The sequence below is a fragment of the Trichoderma asperellum genome, chromosome 1 (assembly GCF_020647865.1).
Source record: "Trichoderma asperellum chromosome 1, complete sequence".
Taxonomy (NCBI): domain Eukaryota; kingdom Fungi; phylum Ascomycota; class Sordariomycetes; order Hypocreales; family Hypocreaceae; genus Trichoderma; species Trichoderma asperellum.
In genome coordinates, this window is record NC_089415.1 from 3,704,136 (window position 1) to 3,727,334 (window position 23,199).

Below are 23,199 nucleotides of genomic sequence, written 5' to 3' on the forward strand. Positions count from 1 at the left end.
TCAATCTGATGGATAAATAGTAAAGGAGAGAAATGAAGAGAGAACACGTGCATCCAAAGAGCCCTCGACTAATTTTGTCTTTTTTTTTTTTTTTTGCTTCCGGACATGTCATCAACAAAGCCTCAGCATAGGCGAATACAGGCTATTCATTGTATCAGAAGAAGCGAGCCTGGATATCAGTGGAAAGAATATAGAGGTGTGACAGAGTTGGCTGGACCGCACTTTCCCATGCACCAACGCTCCACGGACCTCCTTTATTCCGGAGGGGGGTACTGAAAAAGCTATCAACAACAACATGGCTGCTGGCATCACTGTTGGTGATGGCCGTAATATTCCTTGTTACCGGCCACAATGCGTATGGAAATCGATCAGTCATTCCTTCACGTATATAACACTGCCTCCTTTAGCAAACAGCAGGCAGTAGCATCATTTAGTTTATACTTGATCCAGCTAGTATCAAAATCAGCAGTTCATGCACAGTCAATATCCTGTAGGAACCAACACATATTACACCTACACATCATGCACAAAACTGCAGGGGAGCCTCGTCGTGAATCTTAAATCTGATCTTCATATCCGTGACTATATAGATTTATATACCTGGCTAACACATATTCGTTCCATAAACGTCTCATTCTCCTAACGGGACATGCAAACTCTTCCTATCGTCGTAACCTTGAAAGATGCGGCTGCCGTCCAACGTTTTCTTCGTTGCCAACCAGCTTCGCATTCCTTCAGTCGCAGTTCCATCACATACCGTGGGATAATAAGGTAAAAAAGGGGGGTTAAAAAGAAATGAAATAAAGTACAAATCAAGCATTGGCCCAGTCCCACCACATCTTGCTCGGAACAGAATTCATGAATGCCTATTCAAGCCTAGATTGGATAGTCTCTTATCAACTGTCGCAGCACCAAGTCAAAGTACAGTCAGGTACAGCGAGGCCAATGCCTTTTCGTATGTGAATGATATATACACAAGTTAAATGTAAGATGCTGGCATCAGCTTTATATATGAAAAAAAAAAAAAGGAAAGGAAAATGCTCGACATGGCGGCAAGAAGAAGTGAAGGAGGAGTAAACATCAAGACAAAGACAAAAATAAACAAGGCAAGAGAGGAGTGAATCAATGGTAAATCAATGGCTCACATCCTCAATTGTCAGATACGGTCTCGGGCTTACGCCAAAGAGCCTTATCTTGTTCATGGATACCTCTCAAAAACGCCCAGTCCCCTTTCTAGTACCCAGATGTGGCTTAGTTTTTTTTTTTTTTGCGCGCACAAGGCCAGTATGCTTAATCGAAAAAGGAATCGCGACTCAGCATCAGGAGCTACATTAGTAGGCCTGGCCGGGAACCGGTTTCCTCTCGATGGGACTAGCTGCTGGTCCCGCCGGTGGGCCCGTTGGCGATGTTGGGTTTGAATTTGGGTTCAATGGGCTAGACCCAGTAGGGCTGTTTTGTTGTTGGCTCATCACACTGGGGCTTTGAGGTCGGCTGGTGGGAGGTCCCTGGTACTTGGGTCCGGGGCTCATTGGACGACCCATTGGGGACTGAGGTCGACCTGCGCCATTGCGGTTCATCATTGAACCGGCGGGTGAGGCAGGACGAGATCCAGGGCCAGGTCCCATTCTCGGAGCACCGTTAGGAGGGAACTTGCCTTGCGGTGTCATGGGGCGCTGGCTTTGAGGAGTCATTGGTCGCTGGCCGGTAGGAGAGTTGACACCCCTTGGAGGGCCAGCTGGGTTGCCGGGAGAGGGTCCCTGGGGAGGTCGAGGCTTAACTGCTCGCGTAGACAAGCATGTGCGAGGAACAACACCTTGTTGAGATCTATCCATGCGGATGACAAGCGCCTATTGTTTCCATACGGTTAGCAGATGTCACCAGTAAACTATGTTGAAATTTTGGTTATCATTAGGATTCAAGTACTCACCCATCCGTCGTCATACTCGTGAAGAAGTCGTATTAAATCACCAGCTTTCAGTTCCAGCTCATCATCGAGTGTAGGCTTGAAGTCAAGCTGCACCCGGTGAACGGTAGAGTTGGCAGGGCCGCCTGCAGCAGCGATAGCAGCAGCGCTCTGAGATGGCTGAGGCGTAGGCACAGAACCAGCAGCGGGTGACGACACGCTAAAGTCGGTGACGGCAGGGCTTGGAGGGACAGTGGCAAGCGTATTGACAGTTAGATCAACATTGTTAGGGTTGCGGTTTCGCATCGATTGCTTGCGAGCCAGCGTTGCGGCTCCGGCAACAGCACCAGCCGCACCGGCAGCAACGGCAGAAGCAGCAACGGCAGTGGCAGCAACAGCCTCTTCAGCATGCGGAATCTCAGAGATTGACGCACTGTCGCTCACAGACATCTCAGATGGCGTATAAGGGGTGAAAACGGTTGCATCTTCGTGAATAGGGGAGGGAACACGCTCGGCTTGTTGACCGAATGGGTTAGCAGGGTGATCACTCTGGCTGGTGTTGGGACGGTCTGAGCCATCGCCAGTAACGGCGACACCAACAACACCGCCAGCAGCAGCAGCCGCCGCAGCTTGCTTCTCGAGATTCCAGTTGGGCAGGAATTGGGTCACGGGCCTGAGGCTAATGCGTGGCGCATTCGGGTTTGTTCGGACAGGCATGTCGTCAATGGGTTCCGGGGACATGGCTGGAGACATTGGTGGTGACACTGGTGGCGACACTGCAATGACTGGGGTAATAGCCCGCGGCTGGACCGGTGGTGGAGGTGCTGGTTGAACCTTTTCGTTGTCATCCATAAGCTGCTCGGCCTGAGCTTGCTTTCTGCGGCGGCTGACGAGGAAGAAGACGAGCAGTCCTATGACGAACACGCCACCGAGCACTCCTATGGCAATTCCAGCCTTGGCTCCAGCACTCGTGCCAGAGCTGGCCGCACTGACACTGCTGGGGGTCGAAGATGTTGATGCCGCATCAATGGTGGGGGTGGCAGCGCCCGAGTGAGCTCGGTTACCGTCAAGGGCCAACTGCGTTGGTGATGGTGTTCCCGTAGCCTTGGCAAGGGCTGTTTCGGACTCGGATTGTGTTTGCTGAGGAGGGCGAATGGCAGTCGGCTCAGCGGAGCTTGTCTTTTGTGCGTGGGGTGTCTGTTCCTGCTGACTGGGAGTGTTCTTTGGCGTCTCCTTTGGCGTCTCCTTTGCTGGTGTTGGCGTCTCCTTTGGTGATTCCTTGGATTGCGCATCAGGCTTCGGGGAGGGCTTGGGAGCCACTGTCGGAGGGCTTTGGCCTTGATGCACAGTCACATAGCCGCCAATGGGGCCGGAAAAGGTTGCTGACATGGTCTTGTAGACAACTTGAACTACAGTGGCTTGATCTAGAAGAGAGTTAGTATGTGGACCTATAGCTATAGACGACCCTTTTGCCATCCAGGCCGATGCAGCAAATACCTTTGCTATCTGAGCTCTTGTCGCTACCTCCATTTCCCTTACTGTCATTATCACCATCGTCACCATCGTCAAAGGGGTTCTTTCCATGGACAATGTCGTCAATGTCGTCGAGAATATCTCGACGATGGTGGCGGTGGAGGTGCCGATGTGAGATGGGCATCTTGTCGAAAGTGTGAAGTGACACACAGCCGAAGTGGATTCCAAAGTATCGAGGTGAGAGAAACGAAAAAAAAAACTTGACGTTACAGAGCAACGAAAGCTGCGATGCGTCGCTTGGGCCTCGGAATATATTGGCAGTTGAGTTCCACAGTCAAAGAGGCTGGGGAAGTCTCCGGCTGGAATGAAGATTGTAGTAATGGAGGGAGAAAGAATGAGATGACTATTGAGTCTAGGAGCGTTTCCGTTGACGGCGGGGAGCGTCAAATGTCTCAAACTTCTTTCTTTTCTTGGTGCTGGGACACAAAAAAGAAGACGGCGCAGCTAGATTCGAGAAATACCAGGCCGTGGCACTTTAAAATGTTCCAGATAAATGGTGATGCAAATAGCAAAGTGCGTAAAAAACACGTGAGGGAGCGAATAAGGCACTCGAAGAATGCGCGCAATATCAGAAGCGATGGTCGGGTGTCGGCGGTGACTCTTTTTTCAAAAGAATGAAGGAGTGCGCAAAATGAGTGAGCAAATCAACGAATGAATGAATGGACGGACCGAAGCGCAGCGGTTGGCCTGGCGCAGATGTCCCGACTCCAACGATCGCTCTGGCAGGCGACGATGTTGTCGTTTTTCAGTGAGGCAGCGCACGATGGACGGCGGTGGTGAGGAAGAGAGGAGGGAAGAGGCGAAAAGAAGCGAGCGAGAGAGGATACCGGGGAACGCGGCCCTAGTCCAGGTGCCTGGCGGATGAGGTGAGGAGCTGGGGCTGCGAGCTAGCGGTACCTGCAGGAGCCTGGCACTCGCTGCGAGACAGGGATGGGCTCTGAGTCTGTCTTGCCTGGCCAAGCGCCCAACAGCTCGCGCTCTGGCTGCGCAGCAGAGCGAGCTGCAGCCACCGGTGCTAGCTTGAGGCACAGCAACATTAGGCGGTGGAGTGCCCGTCATCAGCTACATGCAGTCCATGTACAGTGAGTGCCTAGCAGGTTGAGTCGAACACCTGTTCGGTGCACGTTAGCAGCGTGACGAAGATGCTATTCCCAACGGCCGGTGCATCGCCACGCCCAGCCCTACTGCTAGCCAGGACCGCTACTGGCTGCTAGAGCTACAGCTACCACTGGCTGGGCACCAATGGCCCCAAGCAGCGCGCAATTGGCGCCTGTCCAGTCCAATCCCCTCCCTCCAGCGACGAGACAGCACCAAGTCGCACCCAAAAGTGCTGCACGCAATATGAGGATCAGCGCCGCGGTCGACCAAACAAGCCACCAGTCTCCAGCGCAGAACAGCAGCTCCAAGGATCCGCAGCCAGGAAGAGGGGCTCCAGCGGCCACGGCGCCAGGGACACGGGCGCTGCCATTGGCTGCTGGGCCTCGCGGGAGGGAGGCGCTAATCCAGGAACCGTCTCCAGCGACGCCCAAAGAGGATGCGGTCATTGGCCCGTGCGAGGCGCTGCTGCGAGCTCTTTTTTAGCTTCGTCACCTTTGGATCCTTGTCTGGCTTGGCCTGGTCTGGCTGCCACTGCGAGGGAAATCAAAACAACAGCAGCAAGCTAGCAGGCCATTGCTGTTAAGGGTAAGGCGGCTCTCTCTTTTTTTTTTTTAGGACAAGGCGCGCTAGCATCCAAAAATCGTGTTACTGCGCTGCTGCTAGCTGCTACTATCGATACGATGGCCCTTTCGTCCCTGGCTAATTTCCCCTTCCAATATCCCGCCCTCATCCTCGACGGAACCATCGGATCAGCATCGTGGCATCGACAGCGTCGTCAGCGCTTATGATTTTAACTATGTGCATACGACCAATGGCGTATACCAGCTGGCTGGGCTGCGGTACACTCAGCGCCGAACAATGGGCACATCGATATCCTTTGAGGCGCGAACGTCCCTCTATATTCGTGTCGCGCGGTATCACAGAGCTCCTCTCCTCTCACCTCCTCCTCGGATCCGCCTGACAGCTAGTGACTCTGAGGTTACGTGCCACACACATTAGCCGCACGCACGAGCACAAGCACTAACCCGATGATGCCACGCCTATACGAATTTTGGAAATCCCCGTCGTCGCGTTTATCCGGCATCTCCCTCAAGACAAATGAAATACGGCCCCCAAACATGCGTGCAGCTCAGCTCCCCGAGACCTCTTAAAACCATTTTGTTTTATTTCCAACTTATCCCTACAGGGACCTCATTTGCGCCAAAAACGCCCGCCAATAGTAGTCTCGTCTTCGCGTCGGTAGCTTCAATCGTTATGTACCATAACCGCTTCGTATATACAAAGTAGACACGCTACCCACAGCAGTCCGTCGACTAGCCAGGGGTCATGAAACAGCCCCCTTGGGTCTTGGCAATGCAAACTGGTGATATTTTCACCTTTTCTCAGCGTCATTGTACAGGGCCCTGCCAATCCCGGCGAGCTCGCAGAGTAGCAATGAGGGCCAATTTTTAAAAATTAAAATAGTATTTTTAAAAAAGGCTCCTTCCGGGCCGCCATTTCAAAAAGAGGAAATCTCCGCGACGAGAAGAGAAGCTCATAGAACGTTTGGGCTGAACTCCACGCGATTCCCGAAGTGGGCATTTCCTCTCTGCACTGCAGCGGCTAGAAATCTACAAGCAGTGCTACTGCCGATAAAGAAAGAAAAGGCCCGCCGGGGTATTCACCAATTCTGCATACTGTAGCATAGCATCTACAGGCGTGCAGTGTCCGTCGGCCCTCCCACCAATCTCGTTTCTCAAGGGTTTTGTTTCTGCGGCCTCTCGTCCAGCGGGGCCAGATCGGACGAGCAGAGATGGACCGTGCAATCCCAAAGAAGCTTGCTTACAAGTCTTGACCGTGCTTAAATCGCGGAGAGCATGGGCCCGAAAAGCTCGCGCCGGCTTGTCTGTGCGACTGCAGGATGCTAGCAGGGTTCCGATCAGCTGTGAATGCCTCCAGGACTGCTCTCGTTTGACGACTCGCACCAGACTCCCTCCCTCCCTCCAATTAAGGATCCAACGGCCTCCCATAGGAAAAGGGAAATTTGTGTGATTCTTAGCTGTGTCTCAGAGCAAGGGGAAGCAGTTGCTTCTCTACCCACGACCACCTGTACCTTTGCTCAAGAGTACTTGTAATAGGACCTCTATTCGCTACTCAGTCATGGTGTGGCGGCCTTCTCTCGCTCACGGGCAGTACATCCACGTAAGGTAATAATGATCCATTCTAGTAAAGCCCAGTAATATCGCCACAGAGAGAAAAGATGGTGTGAAGCCGTCAAAAAAAGCCTTGATAAAGGGGGGAAGAGCCTGCCATATAACCCAACCGCAGACTATTTATCCCCGGGCTCAGTTAGCTCAACAGAAAGGAGCACCGCAAACTATTGCTTCCAAGCGGAATAGTATTTTTTTTTTTTTTTGTTTTCTAAGATTTACCGAAAAAAGAAACTTTTTTTTTCTTTCTCCTGGAAGATAAAGCCTAAAAAGGGGCTTCATTACTATACTCGCAGACGGCTAAATCCATCATCATCATCACAGTAATTATGATATAGGCAGGCTGTAAATCGTCATAAATTCTCATATCCCTTTCTCTCTCTCTCTCTTTCTACTCTATCTATAGATATCTCGGCGCGTATAATGTACATACATGTATAAGAACAAACGCGCCCCTGGACAGTCATGTCCTCCCATCCCTTGCATCTAGTCAAAAAAAAAAAAACGACATCTAGACAAAAAGAAAACGCTCTGGGTATTGGAAAAACAGAGCAGCAGTGAGCGAACCAAATAATACAAGTACCATCTCTCATATCCGTAAACCATCTCTCTTTTTTTTGTTCCCCCCTCTTCCTGGCTCCCTTAAAAAAAATTCACATCGAGTCCTCCATCTGTCGACTTCTCGTCTTCGTCCAGCTATCTTTATCTTCCTTACCGCCCTTGTTCTCCAGCCCAAGGCCTTTCTCGACCCACTCCTTGCTCTCCATGTGACTCAGCCGACTCAGCGCTCTGGCAAACGCAAAAGCCTCTTCCTCGCCGGCAAAGAGATTGGAATTCTTGAGCTTCTCGACGCTCTCCCCTAGATTCTCCATCACGCTCTGCGTGGTGTCCTTAGTGGGTGCCGCGTGGGACGGGTTTGCCTGGAGCAGCGTCTCGGCAACCTCGTCGCGCGAGACAAACAGTTCGCCAAGCGGCTTCTCTGTCGTAAGGACGAGCTTGGCGTTGCCCTCGTAGACGGCATCAATAAAGGTAATGAAGCGGCGGGCGAGATCTCGTTCGCGAATCGTCATGCCAGGCACTTCCGTCACGATGAAGGCGTCGTACTTGCGCACCAGCTCGAGGTAGTCGGCCGCCGACTTGGGCTTCTTGATGAGCTCGTCGAATGTGAACCACGCGCACCGCCCGCTGACGCGCGGGACAAAGATTTCTCGTCCCCAGACTTTCTGTGTCTCGGATCGCGGCGCAAAGTTCTCCGAGTCGCCCAGGAAGCGGAACCATTTCTCGGCGTGAGACTCGGCGTGCTGATCTAGCGCGGTGTGATAGACACCCGACGGCGGTCGAGGGATCTTGCGATAGTCTGTTGGTGAGTCGAGGTTGATGACATGTAGACGGTTCTTGAGCAGCTTGATTGCTGGGATAAATGACTCTCGCTGGATTCCGTTTTTGTATAAGTCGTCTGGGTGACGGTTCGATGTCGTTACCAGGACCACGCCGTGAGACATGAGACATTCTAGCAGCCTTATTACTCAGTTAGCCTTTTATGCTACAACTCTATGCGACTGTGGCGGAAGGTAAATGGTATTTTACTCAGAAAAGAAAGACTTACCTCCGTAGAATCATAGCGTCCGCCACGTCGGTACATTGGAACTCGTCAAAACAAAGCACATTGCCCTGCTCTGCAATATCCGCCGCGACAAACGGCACAGCATCAACATCGCTGCCATGCTGTATCTTTAATTTGTGTAGCCGTTTGTGAACATCCTGCATGAAGTTGTGAAAGTGTATCCTCGTCTTAGTCTTCACCGAGGGGGGCAGAGTGTCGTAGAATAGGTCCATGAGCATTGTCTTGCCGCTGCCCACGTCGCCAAACAGGTACAGCCCTCGGGGTAGATTCTCCGGGATGTCTTTTATCGTAGCCTTTGCGGCGCCTCCGTTACCAAAGAGTGATGAGAAGACAGACTTCTTCGCCGGCTTGAGGAGATCAAGGCTCGGGTGGACGACGGGCGGTGCGTGATAGTTGCGGAGCTCATTGTGAAGATGCTGCAAGCTCTCGATGATGCCTATACATACGTCAGTCAGTTCAACTGCAGTCACCGGATATTGTCTTCGCGATCATAGAATCGCTCAGGCAAGCCCACTCACCTCTTTGATGCTCGTCGTTCCGCAAAATGCCAGCATCCACCCGTCTGTCATATTCCTCCAACGGACCCAAGCCGCCTATCGGACGGTCCGAAACGGTCGCCAGAGCCCTCGCCGCCGATGGGAACGGTCGATATACCGTCTGGTTCGTTCTCAATCCGCCATTCCATGCTGCTCGCACGATCACCCGTTGAGCCGACTGCACCCAAAACGACCTGGAAAATTGCCGACTCCTGGCACAAGAAGCCGAGGATCTTAATCGGCTCAACGGCCTGCTGGTCATGGCGCCGCCTCGCATGGTATTAGATTCGCGGCGCTGCTCGTCAGCGTTTGTATTATCACAGGCTGATGCTTGGAAAGAGGAAGGGGAGGAGAGTGAGAGAAAAAGGGCCGTCGGCGCTTCGAGACTAATATTAAAATATAAGCTCAGGGTCCAAAGAATGTTGATGATGTAGTAAGTTTTAGTGGCGGTGCGGCTCAGACGGCGCATGACGGCCAAGCGGGTCAATTCCGAACTACCGAGCAGCTTCGGAGAGCGGCCGGCAGGTTATAATGGGCTGACTTTCGACAACAGACGGATTGGGTAATTAGCCGCAGTTTAGGCGCTGGCTCCGGTGCGCTGTGACGTTGCTGTTGTACTTGAAGCATCTTGAGAAAGGGATCGCTTTGCATTGATATTACTGCTAAGAAAACGAAGTGCTCTTGTTAAGTTCGACTTTAAGCTTGCGCCCCTCTTTTGAGTTGAAAATAGGTTTTTATATTAATTTTGTTCCATTTTATTTTTCTCGCGTGCCACGGCCTAGTGTCAGGGCGGTGGAACCATTGCAGGGCATGCATGCTTGTGTAAGTGGGATACAATTCGACAGCAATAGGTACCCTAGAGCTTTCAACGCGATGGGCTATTCAAGGATGCTCAGGAACTTGGTAAAACCCAAGCCTCGTCTAAGAAACTGTATTTGACATGTTTGTTTCTCTTCCGAAACAAACAGGTAATGATTGCAAGTTCAAGTACGCGACGCGAACTACTGCAAATTGTCACCACCACCATCGCAATAAGCCAAACTAGGGGAACATTGCTTCTGGCCCCCGTCTTCCCCAGCGTACATCGTCCAATGGTATGGAGTACACGCTACTTCATGTAAACTCTAAATAGAGCAGAAACACCAGCCAACAGGGTCTATGTCATCATACTCTTACCTACCCAAGTCAAGATAGCTCCTTTCCCATCTTCTCCACCATGTAATCATCAAAGTTACTAATCTTTCATTAACCCTTTTAGTCAGCCAATCTATTTCTTTCCATTGTCATCAATACGGGCACGCTAAGCTGCCAAACAGCAGCCGAACGCGACGAGGACAAGCCGCCAACATGGGCAAATGGGTGATGGTTCTTTGTTGGAGAATCAAGCAAAGAGACTATTCTACAACTCGTGGTTTTGTGAATAGTCGGTCGGGCACCCAAGCTCAATATAATGGAGCAAATTCCATCTATCTTCTCTCATACCAACTCAGTCGCCCTGGGTATATCAACTCTCGTGTCCTATCCGGAGATACACATCGCGCAGATACAGAACTTATCCGTCTAGCCTACAATATTAACGAGTAAAATTTCAAACAAGTATCTCTCTCTCCATCCATCATCCGCTCTGTTCAGCCGCTACCGATGCAAGAAAAAAATAATAATAATACGACTTTGCTCCCGACTGAACATTACGATCCGACTTTCGCCCTAAGAATGCCCGGGAAAAAAAGAAAAAGAAAAATAATGGGGACAAAGTACCAAAAACGAGATGGTTCCATTGAATTATCAAGCCGGCTGTGGTATCGTGAGCCAAGTATTTATCTATAAGCCTTGATGCCAGAGAAGATCGTACAGGGCGTGCAGCATTTTGCTGGGATCCACGAATCGGTCGTCGTTCTGCGTTGAGATTTTGATTTAGAGATTGTAGTTTTTCGCCTCGTAAGCAGTTATATGTGCTGCTGATGCTAAATCATCGACACTGTAATGTTGCTTCACTAGTCGTGGAGATTATGTATCTCGCATTAGTTGCTTAAAATTCTAGGTTGTTGGTCGTTGGCCTGGGATTGTCTCCTGCGATTACGAGGTATGGCGCGTATCGTGACCGGGGAGTCGTGAGGTGCACGCCCGACACATCCGGCAAACGGCGCAGCCTCTTTACAGGGTGTCTCGTGTGAGTATCCATTCCAATAGAAATCTCTCCGCCGGTCGAATATGCAAAGTTCTCTGCGATCGTCGGAGAACTATTGAATCGTCTCGTAAACTTGACCGTCAAATCATTGTTGGATCGTTCGTGCGTAGCTCATATTTTGATTTACCACGTTAATAATAGCCGGGTCCCGGAGGAGGAGGCTGCGGAGGCTGAGGAGGCTGAGGAGGCTGAGGAGGAAAGTCGCGGCCTGTAGGATTATGATACGGATTTATGGAAAGGTAGCTCATTGCTGCGGTATTTTCCCCGCCTGCTGGAGTCGTTCCGCCGTGCTGAGAGACGTCGTCAAGCAGCGAGCTTGAAGGATTTAGAGGCTGGAAGGAAGGCTGCCTCAGAGAGGTCGCTGGCCCTTCTGTAAATGCTGGCGAGGCGTAAGGATGCGGTGCAGGCGGCACTACCTGGGGATGTCCAAACGACGACATTGCTACCTGCTGAGGATCCCAGGGCGCTGCGCTGGCCGTCGATAGACTCGCCGTTGGCATTTCTCTGGTTACCTGGCTAGGTAGTGGAAAGGGAACTCCAGAGTCCAACGATACGGGCCTTCGAGGACTAATGACCTGCTGAAGCGCCTGAACATGATCACCGGCGCTGAACCGGTGTCCTGAGCTGGGGTCTGTCGATCCACTCTGCTGTAAAAGAAACTGAGCGATGTATTCGTCTTGGAAGCCGTGCTTGTGAAGAAGCTCTCGGAGCTGTCTATTCTCTTCGGCCACACGCCTGGCTGCAAGTTGGACCTCGGAACTCGCAGAAACCCCTTCAAGCTCAAAGTTTCTAAGTCGTTGCTCAAGTTCGGCGATGTACTCCCTCCTCCGAGCACGAGACCTTCTCTGGTTGTCTCGGATGCGAGCGAGGTTGGCTTTTTGCTGCCGGAGAAGAAAGAGGAGAAGGCGTAAGTCGGTCACTGTTTTCTAACTCATGTTGACTGGGGGAGGGGGAGGGGGTCAAGATGATACACGGGCTGAACCACTTACTGCAGGAGTTGACATTTAGGGCCCGATGTGATTTGGCCGCATAGATAGCGACCTATCGCTCGACTCCGGAAGAAAGTTGTTGAAGGTGCAGGGCGCAAGGGGAGAAGGAGCGCGGCAGTTGGCGCAAGTGATATGCAGTGCTGACAGCGGGCTTTTTTTTCAGTGGCATATAGCAAAGGAATAGATGTTGGATGGTCTGAAGAAGCTGTCTCGCCAAGCAAGACGGTGATTTCCATATACCAAAAGCAGCCACAACCGTCATGACCGTATGGGGGGTTTTGCGTATTATACAATGTTAATAGAGGACGGGCCAAAAAGAGGAGCAAAAGGTGATAAGAGAAAAGGTATTAAGAAGAGGTCAGCAAGATCCACTAGAGAGTCGCGGCCCTAGACGGCGACAAAAGAAAGAGACGCAAGAAACGGGTTCCCTTCTTCTAAGTCGTCTAGAGGAAATGAGTCGAGGATATTCGTATCCCTCCAACGACGCGCGGGAGCTGAGAAGAGTTGGCGGCCGGGGAAGAAAGGCGAGTAGAGGGCATTCGCTTTTCTCTCTCTTTTTTTTCTCTCTCTCACTAACTCTCTCTGTGCCTCTCTCCTAGTCCTCTTTTGAAGGTGAAAGGAAGAGCTATCCAGCAATAAGCGGGGATGAGAGAAGGAAACACGACATGACCCAAGCGCACACGCACAAGAGAGTCCCTGGCTCAATATAGGGATGAGAAAGTAATTTAGGGACCCAGGCAGCTTATATTAGGCGGGAGATCGGTAGATGTACTTGGCAAGTCTGCAATACAAGAACTGCTCTCTGTTCCCTACCCTAGGCTTAGGTCTAATAACGTATGGATGCCATGTTGGACACCAAGGGAAGCGCGCTAAGGCTAAGGAAGAGAGCAGCATGTGTGGGCGCCAGACGGCCCCAGATAGCAAGCAAGCAAAGAGGTCCAGCCTCCACAAAGATTTCGTACTAAGTTAGCCCGCCCACGTTTATTCGTTATCCATGGATGGGTTTGGGAGCTGGGGCGAGATGCGCCACTCACGGGTCAACGATGCCGCCCAAGCCTTGGGACGTGCAAGCCACCTCGGCGAGTAGTTATATCGCCGCCAGCTCGATGAAGTGTTATGCAGCCACGCCTTTGGTGCCACGCGTGGATGGCACAAGGAGGTTAGTATTCAGCCACGATAGGGCTACAGGCACAAGAAGAAACGAGCACCAGAAAAGAGAGAGAAAACGTCGCCTGGGCGCTTGCACATCACCCGGGGCTCGTCGAGCCCAGTGCCCGATAGTGGGCGCTTTGGGCGGGTCTCTAAGGCCCGGGATTTAATATGTGAAAATGCGTCTTTATACATGCGCATGTGTGTGCGTGCAAAGCCGCCAGTAAGAAGCTCTAAAGTAGATTGGCATTCCTGCCAAGTCCCATGTGCCCGGCAAAGCTGCTATGGCCATTACCAGCATCCCCTGCTCGCAATGGGCGTGCGTGGGCTTGCGAAATACGGCGTAATATCAGCATCCACGAGTGCACTTGCTCTGCGGAGAAGAACGCGCGCGCTGGGGGGCGGACGGAAGCTCTTCCTGCGGTTCGTTCGGACAGATTGACAGGGCCGCCTCTAACGCGCACAGTACAGGACAGGCAGCGCCAGCTCCGTACATACGCGGACATCTTGGACGCTTTGCTCGAGTGTGACAGCATGACGGAGCGTGCGCCGCAGCGCAGCGAAGGTCGATCATGAGACAAAATCCCTTGCTTTTTCCGCTGGAGCCACACTACCGGGACGCTGGGACTGACAAGTGGTGCGCCAGCGCCGTTATGGCGGGGCAAGAGGCTGCTTAGCCCTAGCGACGCCATCTTTTTTCTCTCTTTCGTGAGGAAGAGGCCGCGCCGTCAGAGGGAGGATTTTGGCTTTTGTCGTTCGCTGGTGCCCGCGCGCTTGCATGCACGTCTGAGCCACCTCCACGGAGCCCTCCGAGGCTTGCGCAGCATGTTCGATTTGCAAGTCCCACGGTCCGACAACGAGAAGTTTGCGCTGTATCAGCATCCGTGCCCTGCACCCGCACCTGGCCTTGCACCTATCACGTCCACGCGCAAGCCGGGGCGCGTTCCGACAGACAGTGCAGATTCTCAAAATTCACTTTGCCCCCCCGGTCATTTTGGCGGTTTTGCCATGTGGTTTTGGCGGCATGGTCCAGGGTATAGTAAAATGAACTGGCGTTTGTTGTATGAGAGAAAAGAGAGCAGCGAGAAACCTCGCAGATTAGAGGGGCAGCCAAAGAGCGCCACTCATCAGTAGTTAGATTTGCCTGTTTCCGAGGGAGGAGCACCCCCCGGCTGCGAATATTAAAACACACGCAGGTAGGGCAGGCTCGATGCTGCAGCGCAACGAGACCCAGCCCAGAGCGTGTTGGCAGGTACCCGGTACTGTACCGCCTGCCGTCTAGTACCCAATCTGCCAATCCGCTGCCACTGTCCGCAGCTCCCAGCGTCGCAGCGCCGGTGGGGATAAGGCGCGGTTAGCTCTGCCTGGAGGCCCCTCAACTCCACGTTGCCTCAGTCGAAGCAAGCACGGACTGCTCCATGGTCTGTGTACCCGGTACCTGCACGCCTACCGCCGGCCGTGTATCTCTCCCGACGGACTAGGTTTTCACCTATTGAACCTTCCCCGTCTCCCACAACCGCTGCCCAAGCGCCTCGACGTGCCTGGAACTCGTTGCAAGCAGCCCAGGCCGGGTCACGAGGCTTGCGATAGTCGATACGGGATGCGCCTTTCAGCCCTTTCACCACCCTCCGGTTTACATCGGTGATAGCGCAAGATTGTGCTGAGAAAAGTGTGTGTTGGCCCAGTTAGTTGAAACTGTTTTCCGCCCTGCATCTCACATTCCTCCGGCTGTCGCTCATCACAGCAACCAACCGCTACGACTCTCGTGGGAGAAAGGCAGATGGGGGAAAAGGGTTTTTTTTTTTTTTTTTTGCTTGCTCGTCTTCCTCTCTGCTTCTCCCTCAACCTCACCCATTCTGCGTTTACTGTTTGCTCATCTCAGCTCATCTCAGCTCCTCTCCCACTTCCCCTCTCCCCTCTTGTCCCTTCATTTCTTTTGTTTTGCCCTCTCAGGCCGAGATAATATACTCACAAGTGCCAAGTAAATTGACTCTCCATCTCGGCTCACCCCGGCCGTCTCCCCACGATGGAACGCTGACCCAACCTTGGGCTCAATCTCCCATCACATTGCAGCCATGGGTGTGGTTCCGAGCGCCTCTTGACCTGCACGCTAGCTTCACAAGGGTATCGTCGTGAAACGCGGCAGCGGATTTTGCTCCTCCCTCTCAATTGATGATGCAGATGTTGTCTGGTGAGCCTTGCGCGGCGCAATTTCTTTGGCGAGCCACGGTACCTATCTATGGGTCCCAGAGGAGCGTCATACTGCACGGCCGTAACATCCAACATACGACATTGCAACTGGCGACTGTACAAGTGCCTTTCTGGGGATGCCGCACAGGCCAGCTCTAATTTTCAGCCCGGCTGGCTTTGGCTCTTTGCTCGGAAGACTGCCGGTTGTGAAACTACGACAATTACTGCTGTTCGCTCAAGCTAGCTACCGAGAACAAAATATTCTGTTTGCACACCCATCAATCTTATAGTTGTCTAAGCCTCCGCCTCACTACGTGCACTCTCCAACCCTGCCGGAATAGAGTTCCTTTTCTTCTTCTTCGCTGCTTTTACCAAGTACGCTTTGTGTGGTTTGCTGCCTCAAGCTTGAGCTGCGAAATGGCTGACAGCCAATACAGAAAACAGTACGAGTATGCGAGCCGCAAACTGGGCTGGGAGTGAGCAATTGGCCCAAAACGGAAATCAAAGCGACACCATTCGCCTCTTGTTTAGCGGCTGAAAAGGCTGATTACGTATGAGCTGAAGAAATCGCAAAGCCAAAAAAAAATATATGTGATCTGGAGGGCCCAGAGAGGCAAATCGACTCTAGGCGGCAGCCGATCTGGATCCGGAAGCTTAAAAGGGCATCTTTTCCAACTTGAGCTCGCTATCCACGTGAATGGCCCTATGTGAGCCACACTAACGGGCTCCAGATCGAATGACAGGAGAGGGCTTTTGCCGCACTTGCGCACGATGCATCTACCGATGCTCCAAACCACACGCTACCGAGTGCTACCACGGGAGACCTGCATCGCTCAAGCCAGGACAATATCTGGATGCGACCAGTTCGGCGACCAAGAGCCTGCCGGCGAGCGCCGGTGCCGGTGGCAAGGCGAAGCGGACCCGAATACTCGGCTGTCCGCTACTAGGTACCGCATAATGGCGGCCGATACGCGGCCAGACTTTTTTATTTCCCCGTGTACTACCTGGTAGGGCTATCAAAGGCTGCCGCCTCAACATCGCCGGAGTCTATAAAGATCTTGTCTAGACCATTATTCCTTTTCCCTTCCCCCCCTTTCCCTTTCTCTTAGGCCAGCCATCGAACAGCCCATCGTACGATTATGATGTGGCCAAGCAGAGCGGCGAATATGTTCTCTCAATGCCCAAAATCGGCCCAAGCGTGCTAAGGTAAGCATTGAGTGAAGGTAAGGATTGAGTGAAGGTAAGGAGTCGCACAGCCACATCAGCGATCGAAGCGGCCCTAGCGGCCAGCTACTATGTACTAGTCTAGTATCTGATCCTTTAGATCAGTGCAGCGACTTACACAGAAAATTGCTATATTTGGCAACATATTGCTTGATCACAAGGCCCATTCTGTCAGCAGCAGACGAACTACTCACCAGCGCTATGCTGCGGCTCACGTTTTTGTGCTGGCTCTGCTGAAGACGAGAAACAGGTTAAAGTGCCAAGCAAAGTGCCAAGGTGCCATTACTCTACGCCGTGTCTGGATACGGTGAGATGAACCCCCTTGCAGAGCGCCCAGACACAGCTCAGGTGCTTTATACTTTGTACATGAAGCCAGCAGACGCGCCAGGATGTCCGAGCTCCTTGTTTTGGTTGTTTTTTTTTTTTCTCATTAGGCGATGCATACAGGCCTATGATCTAAGCGCTGGTGGACAAAGTATCATCAGAAGCGACACGCATCATTGGAACGATTTTAACTAATCATCACCTCATGCCACTATACTTATACAGAGTAGCCTTGAATGACCGGCATATTTTTCGGTGAGCCCCCTGGCCAACTGTTCTAAAACAGGATGTAGCCAGGCCTATTCCCAGTATGGCGGCATTATGCATGACCGCATTATGCATGGATGCACTGGGGCTTTTCCATCGTGGCGCAGACTGATTTGAGCTGTTGTCGTTTGCTTATTCGCTTGCTAGCTGCTTTCACGCGGTTGCTTGGGCAGCTTCTTGGATCTGCACCATGAGACCCTCTGTACCGCGTACATACCCGGAAAAAAAAAAAAAAACAAGTAGCAATACGAGAATCCTTCGTGATTTTCAGCTCGTATTTAAATACTAGCCCTATCCCAGCTCTGACCCATCAACTAAATTTTTGTCCCCCTTTGTGAAGTCAGCCAGCGGCACTGCATTTGCTACTTATTCGGCATTCTTTGTTTTTTTTTTTTGTTCTTTTTGTCTTCCTTCTTTCCGCGATTGAATATATTCCGAATTTTCTCCCATCAATTGCAATCGATTATATTAGTATCCATACAATGCCTTCTGTGAAGAGTCTTTTGTCGGCTGCCGCTCTGGCATGCCTAGCCAGCGCAGAGACAATCAAGATCACGGCTACTTCGTCGAACACTTTCGAACCATCGAACATTACGGCATCCCATGGCGATATTCTTGAATTCCATTTCGAGCCGAAAAATCACAGTGTGGTTTCGGGTCTCTACGCCTTCCCTTGCACTCCCATGCAACTGGGCACCGGGTTCTTCTCAGGATTCTCCTTCAACACCACCGACGGCGAAGCAGTATGTGGAGTCTTGGCCCTTTGCTTTCAGCCTACCTGTATACTAACTTGATATTAGGACAAAATCTTCCGCGTTACGGTAAACGGAACCGACCCGATTCCCTTCTACTCCTCACAGGGCAATGAGTGCTCGGGCGGAATGGTTGGAATCATCAACCCCAGCAAGAACCAGACACTTGCAGACTACAAGAAGCGAGCCGCTGCTTTGGCAAGGAGCGTCTCCCCCGGCAGGACGAGCTTTGGTGGTGAGATTGTCGACAACGATGACTCATCCAACTCTACCAGTGGCGATGATGGAAAAGGCGGCAGCAGCAGTGGTGGCAAAGGCGGCAGCAGCGGCGGCTCTTCAGACAAAGATGGCAAAGATAACGGCAGCGTCTCGTTGTCTGTGTCAATCGGAGCACTGGCACTCGCTATGCTCATGGCCATTTGAGGCTGCAGCTTTCTGGCTACCTGGGGCTTGGAGTTGTCTAGGAAGCCCACCAGATCATTGCAAAAGATACCCCTATCATAGAACATTAATTAGACTGTCTTAGAAACGTAGTGCTTACGGCTGGACATTGTCGGCAATAGTAGTGGATACTGTTTTTGAAGACACGAGGACATGAGGATGACGGACTTGATTACTTTTTATCGCTGGTATAAATAAGGACTTGAAATAATTTGTAATATGGAATATATCATGCCGAGATGGCTACATTTCGCGTGCTGGACATCACCGTGCAAAGCTACTCATAACGTTGTTGCAAGTAGACCTATATTTAGATGGAAGCCCTTGCATATAATTGATTACATGAATCTTTGTAGTATGTATCACAAAGATAAAAATAGCGCATATCCCTAAAGAACCAGACAAAAAAGCATATTTAATTGCCATTATGAATTAGACCAAAAACAACTAGACATTATCAGCTTGAAAGCTGTGAAGTAACACCCATTATGCGGCTGCGCGATACCAAGTGCGTCGCACAACGGCTCATTCTCCCCGCCAAAAAAACAAAAGCAAGTAAAATTACATAGAAAGAAAAAGGTGAAATCGCCGTGTGTATTGCATCAAATCATCAAATGTCGTCCAGTTGATCTTGAAAAACGCACACCGACTTGCGCCTCTTTTCATCCTTCAACAGCTGAATGACCTCGTCATTCTGCCTCTTGAGGCTGTCGGTGTGTCGTTGAACGCTCTCCAGGTTTTGCTTGATGGCCGTAATCTCGTCGCGCAGCTCTGCAGTTTGGTTCTGCGTCCGGGTATCTGGCAGCGGCTTGCTGTCTTGCTTCTCAAAGGCTTCGCGCACGAGGATCTCACGCAGCATATCGAGTCTCTTTTGTATGCGCTTGGGGTTGTCTTTCTTGCTGACGAGCTCTTTTGTCTCGTTCCAAATGGCAAATGCTGGGTGATTGGACCACGTTGTTGACATGGGCCTCTCGACTACCTCTGTCCAGGTGTATTTGTCCAGTATCCAGCGACACTCCAAATAGGCCGAGGATTCGATCGTCTTTGGTTGCTTTTGCCCATTTGAAGACGGATAGCTTATTGACTGGAGCTAGCACCTTCATGTGAGCCAGTGTGATGCGTCTGCCCATCTCTTCCGTCACGGAGGTGTCTTGCTTGCTTTTGAAGAGGTCGAGTATGTCTCTAAGCTCGTCTTCTGCCTGGCCTCTGGTCAACTCGCATGTGACCTCCACCGCGAGCGTTTCCCTCTCTTCGATCTTGTTATCTGCGGTAGTATCGTCTGGTTTGCCGGATGAAGAACGATGCGCTGCATTGCTTCGCCTACCAGGCTCAAAGTGTCTGCTAGACCGAAAGGAGTCCACATCGAGACTCACTTCACGCAGAGACTCAGTGATAGGCTCATCTTGCTCAGTCGTCGGTCGAACGAGTTTGTACATGATACGAATAAGACGTTCTTCGTTGCCCGCGTAGTTGTGAATTGCAGTTGGTGCCATGCCGAAAGTTTTGTATTGTTCAATCAAGATGGTTGACTCATCTGTCCCAGTGCCCTCAACTTTTCGGATTAGCTTCAGTGCCACCGCTGCCATTATTATTGGTGCTGGAGGGCAGTGGACCTGTTTCGTGGAGTCAGTATATTGCTGGACAAGCTTCATTTTGGCTTTGAGGCTTTTGTGTCCACTCCAGCTGGTCCATGCAGTAGTAGACAGAAGCTTGGTACTCATGGCCTTCTCTACACAGGCTTCAAGGCAGATGGAATAATCATCTGGGTCCACGCCGACGATGTAGAAAGCTATCCTCATGATATTCTCGCAGCGAACACGTTGTTCGTCCTCCGTCGAGTCTCTCCAGCATGCTTGGGTTTCGTTACTGTACGCAAGCTCGCCACGCGCAACTAGCAGGTACCAAGGAATATTCAGATCTTCTCGAGGTGCAACTCGTTTCAAAGGCTGACTGGAAATGTTGGTGCTGGGTTTTGAGTTGGATGTTGCATCCATGTTGAATGGCTTCGTTTTCTTGGTATGTTGGTCAAGGGAGTTCAGAGTTGCGATGTGTAGATGACCTTTTCTTCCTTGGGGAGGTTTTATTGTTGATAAAATAAAAAGAAGGAAAATAAGGGTAATAAGAAAGAAAGTTTTTTCTCGTCCAAAAGATCGGAATAAGTTGAACATATATGCCAGTTGGCCGTCACGTCAGAGCAAACGGCCTGGAGTGCCACCCATCGCCATCACCTGGCAGGCAACTGCACTTAGCAACTAGCTATTCTTTTGAGCCATAATTAACTTTAACAAGAAATCTACGACGAGTAATCTCGTTTGAAGTTATTTCAACCCCTTTCTTCGTAGATAGAGGGCTGCTATAATGTCGCAATTTTCTATTCCGAGAGAGGTTGCGGTCTATCGTTTTGAAAAACAGTATACACATACTATATCAAATAAACCATAGATAGAGCATCTTTCAGTGTACATACAGCTCGTTACCTAATCCAATACTTTTCCTGCGGTTGATTTTATTTATCCATCTGGAATAGGGACGTTTTGCTTTCAAACGACTGGTGGCCAGACACTGGCCATTATCTCTCAGAATCTGTGTCGAGTCAATGAGTGAGCATAGGCAATATGTGACCATACAACCCTGCTACTCTTGAAACAGCTTTGGAATTTGGGCAACGATTTTGAGCGATTCTGCACAGCTACGGCACCGAGTATCTTATATAGCGAGCTAAGTCTGGAAGTCTTATTGATTAATAGCGGGAAGGCTTCCAAATTCAGAAAGATGTTCCAATCCGGAGACATGCAACAGGCTGTACTGGACTGATCAACGGCTCTTATGATGTTTGTACGTGACGGCCCTGTTTGATATGATGACGGGACATTCGACTCGTAGGTATGATAGCATTGTACTGGCCTTTTTATGTTCCAGATGACAACATAACTCATCAGACATTAAATGGCTCAGATGAAAATCAAAAGCATCGAGCACTGGCGAGTGTAGTTCCCTCCCCGTTTGCTCATGAGGCGGACTTGTTGGTTATGTTCCAACTAGAAACTACCAAACCCAGGCTATTATATACGGAAGGATGAGAAGTTGATTTGATGGCAGCAAAACAGAAAATAAAATTGCCTCATCATGGTTGACAAGATATACCCGCGTAATAGACTCGGTGCAATAGTAGGACCGAATGACAGGTCAATCCAGCCCCCAATTGAGTGTTCATCGAAAGAATCAATAGCAAGAAGCTAACAACTATTTGATTTTCCTATGATGCAACTTTTCTGTTTTGTTAGTTATTTCCGGGATTTTTTATTGCTCTATGTTTAGTGTCTGCCGTTGCTTGCAAGTCTCTGCTACCTTTCGCTACATCCTGCGGCGCTGAAAGAGGGAATTGCCACCTCATACTCGAGCAAGACGCTGTAGCGAAGCCAAGGAATTTAGGCCCGGAAATTGAAAATTCATAACTGTCGTGAGATCTTGGCGATGACCTCTGGAACTCTTGTGGTTATGAAAATGGACTGTCAAACGACGCCTTAACTACGCCACTGCTAGGTGAACAGCTCACTTAAATTTTGCATTTAATTCGGCTATCTGCCGAATGGCTAGATTTACACCCCACCTGAGAGCTGGAAAAGGTAATCTCGTCTCACTCTCACATCATCTGCGATAGTAAGCCACTCGTAATCTTACACCAGTAATCGCAAAGCTTACAGACACGAGACATTAAAAGATACGGCGCTTAGATTTTTTTTCTGCTTCTCTTGCGAAAATGCTGTGGCTGAAGCTTCGAAATACCCTATAGCGCATTCTTTCTATTCGTTTGTGTTTGCTTGAGAAATAGTGCTTGGCCAATTTTTGATAGGTCTATATAGCGATGACGGACGATGTGAAGCGCGCCGTATTAGGCCGGGTTACTACCTTGCGAATCAATTAGCACAGTACAGTGATGGAAGGGTAAATTGGAATTCTCTGTAAAATGGTGCGATTTATTTGCTCATCTGAGAGAGGAAGAAAAGGCCGTTTAGGAGCTTTATGGCATTTGTATCCTAGCTCGGAACGCGTTGTTTAGGAGGCTGTAAACGTAACTGATATTTTAGTCAACGTGGCTACATGGCTAATACGGACTAGCACATTGTCATACTGATGAATGTTATAATCGTATCACAAAGACAAATGAGATGAAACAAAACTCCTATTGATGCAACGCAACCAATAAATGTAGACAATAATGAAGATGACAAATGTAGATGGTGAATAAAAACGATAAATGCAACCAATATATGTAGACGACAAATGTAGGCAATAGATGAAGATGACAAATGTAGAGGATAGATAATGACAACGAATGCGGACGACGAATAAAGACGAAAATGCGAACGACAAATCAAACGTTACCTAGATCCATCCACCTCCAGAACCCTCAGCAAATTCTTCTCCATCTGACTTCTTCTTCGCGACTTCGATCGCAATCTTCAGCTCTAGCTCGACTAAAGCATTGGACTTCTGTTCCTCGATGATCTCGATAATTCGCTGGACCTGTGGTGCCAAGATATCGTGATCAAATGTATTAGTTAGTTCGAAGCTGTGTCTCAAATATCCCTTCAAGTTGTCGTAGAAGTCGACAATTGCGGTTTGGCGCTCTACTGGCGCGGTTTTTTCTAGACAGTTTGGACATACAGAGTCGGATGTGCGAGGAGTAATATGCTTTGGGCATCTCTTTCCTGGGGCCTCGCACTCGTCGGTATACACATTCTCGATGTGTGTGCATGAGTACGTGATTCGGTCGACGAAACACATGGTA

General features: G+C 50.4%; 7 protein-coding genes across 7 annotated transcripts; 2 read left to right on the forward strand and 5 right to left on the reverse strand.

Moving 5' to 3' along the window:
* Positions 1 to 556: 556 nt before the first annotated feature.
* Positions 557 to 4,205, reverse strand: TrAFT101_001166 (uncharacterized protein). The gene is made up of 3 exons (XM_024905986.2): positions 3,401 to 4,205; positions 1,928 to 3,327; positions 557 to 1,847 (listed from the first exon to the last, which is right to left on the reverse strand). The coding sequence occupies exons 1-3, from the start codon at positions 3,558 to 3,560 to the stop codon at positions 1,332 to 1,334; spliced, it is 2,076 nt and encodes a 691-aa protein (XP_024765408.2). The 5' UTR covers positions 3,561 to 4,205; the 3' UTR covers positions 557 to 1,331.
* A 572-nt stretch (positions 4,206 to 4,777) lies between these two features.
* TrAFT101_001167 (uncharacterized protein) lies at positions 4,778 to 5,017 on the forward strand (the record flags this gene model as incomplete). Its single annotated transcript, XM_066126256.1, has 1 exon — positions 4,778 to 5,017. The coding sequence occupies one exon, from the start codon at positions 4,778 to 4,780 to the stop codon at positions 5,015 to 5,017; it is 240 nt and encodes a 79-aa protein (XP_065982357.1).
* A 2,044-nt stretch (positions 5,018 to 7,061) lies between these two features.
* On the reverse strand, positions 7,062 to 9,328 carry TrAFT101_001168 (uncharacterized protein). The gene is made up of 3 exons (XM_024899272.2): positions 8,866 to 9,328; positions 8,330 to 8,783; positions 7,062 to 8,241 (listed from the first exon to the last, which is right to left on the reverse strand). Exons 1-3 carry the CDS (start codon positions 9,158 to 9,160, stop codon positions 7,377 to 7,379), a joined length of 1,614 nt encoding a protein of 537 aa, XP_024765409.2. The 5' UTR covers positions 9,161 to 9,328; the 3' UTR covers positions 7,062 to 7,376.
* Positions 9,329 to 11,202: 1,874 nt separating this feature from the next.
* On the reverse strand, positions 11,203 to 12,075 carry TrAFT101_001169 (uncharacterized protein; the record flags this gene model as incomplete). The annotated part of the gene is made up of 2 exons (XM_024905987.1): positions 11,203 to 11,952; positions 12,061 to 12,075. 2 exons carry the CDS (start codon positions 12,073 to 12,075, stop codon positions 11,203 to 11,205), a joined length of 765 nt encoding a protein of 254 aa, XP_024765410.1.
* Positions 12,076 to 17,450: 5,375 nt separating this feature from the next.
* Positions 17,451 to 18,728, forward strand: TrAFT101_001170 (uncharacterized protein). Its single transcript, XM_024898732.2, has 2 exons — positions 17,451 to 17,957; positions 18,015 to 18,728. The coding sequence occupies exons 1-2, from the start codon at positions 17,697 to 17,699 to the stop codon at positions 18,387 to 18,389; spliced, it is 636 nt and encodes a 211-aa protein (XP_024765412.2). The 5' UTR covers positions 17,451 to 17,696; the 3' UTR covers positions 18,390 to 18,728.
* A 289-nt stretch (positions 18,729 to 19,017) lies between these two features.
* TrAFT101_001171 (uncharacterized protein) lies at positions 19,018 to 20,401 on the reverse strand (the record flags this gene model as incomplete). The annotated part of the gene is made up of 2 exons (XM_024903358.1): positions 19,018 to 19,497; positions 19,550 to 20,401. 2 exons carry the CDS (start codon positions 20,399 to 20,401, stop codon positions 19,018 to 19,020), a joined length of 1,332 nt encoding a protein of 443 aa, XP_024765413.1.
* A 2,392-nt stretch (positions 20,402 to 22,793) lies between these two features.
* TrAFT101_001172 (uncharacterized protein) lies at positions 22,794 to 23,195 on the reverse strand (the record flags this gene model as incomplete). Its single annotated transcript, XM_024903359.2, has 1 exon — positions 22,794 to 23,195. The coding sequence occupies one exon, from the start codon at positions 23,193 to 23,195 to the stop codon at positions 22,794 to 22,796; it is 402 nt and encodes a 133-aa protein (XP_024765414.2).
* Between the last annotated feature and the right edge of the window lie 4 nt (positions 23,196 to 23,199).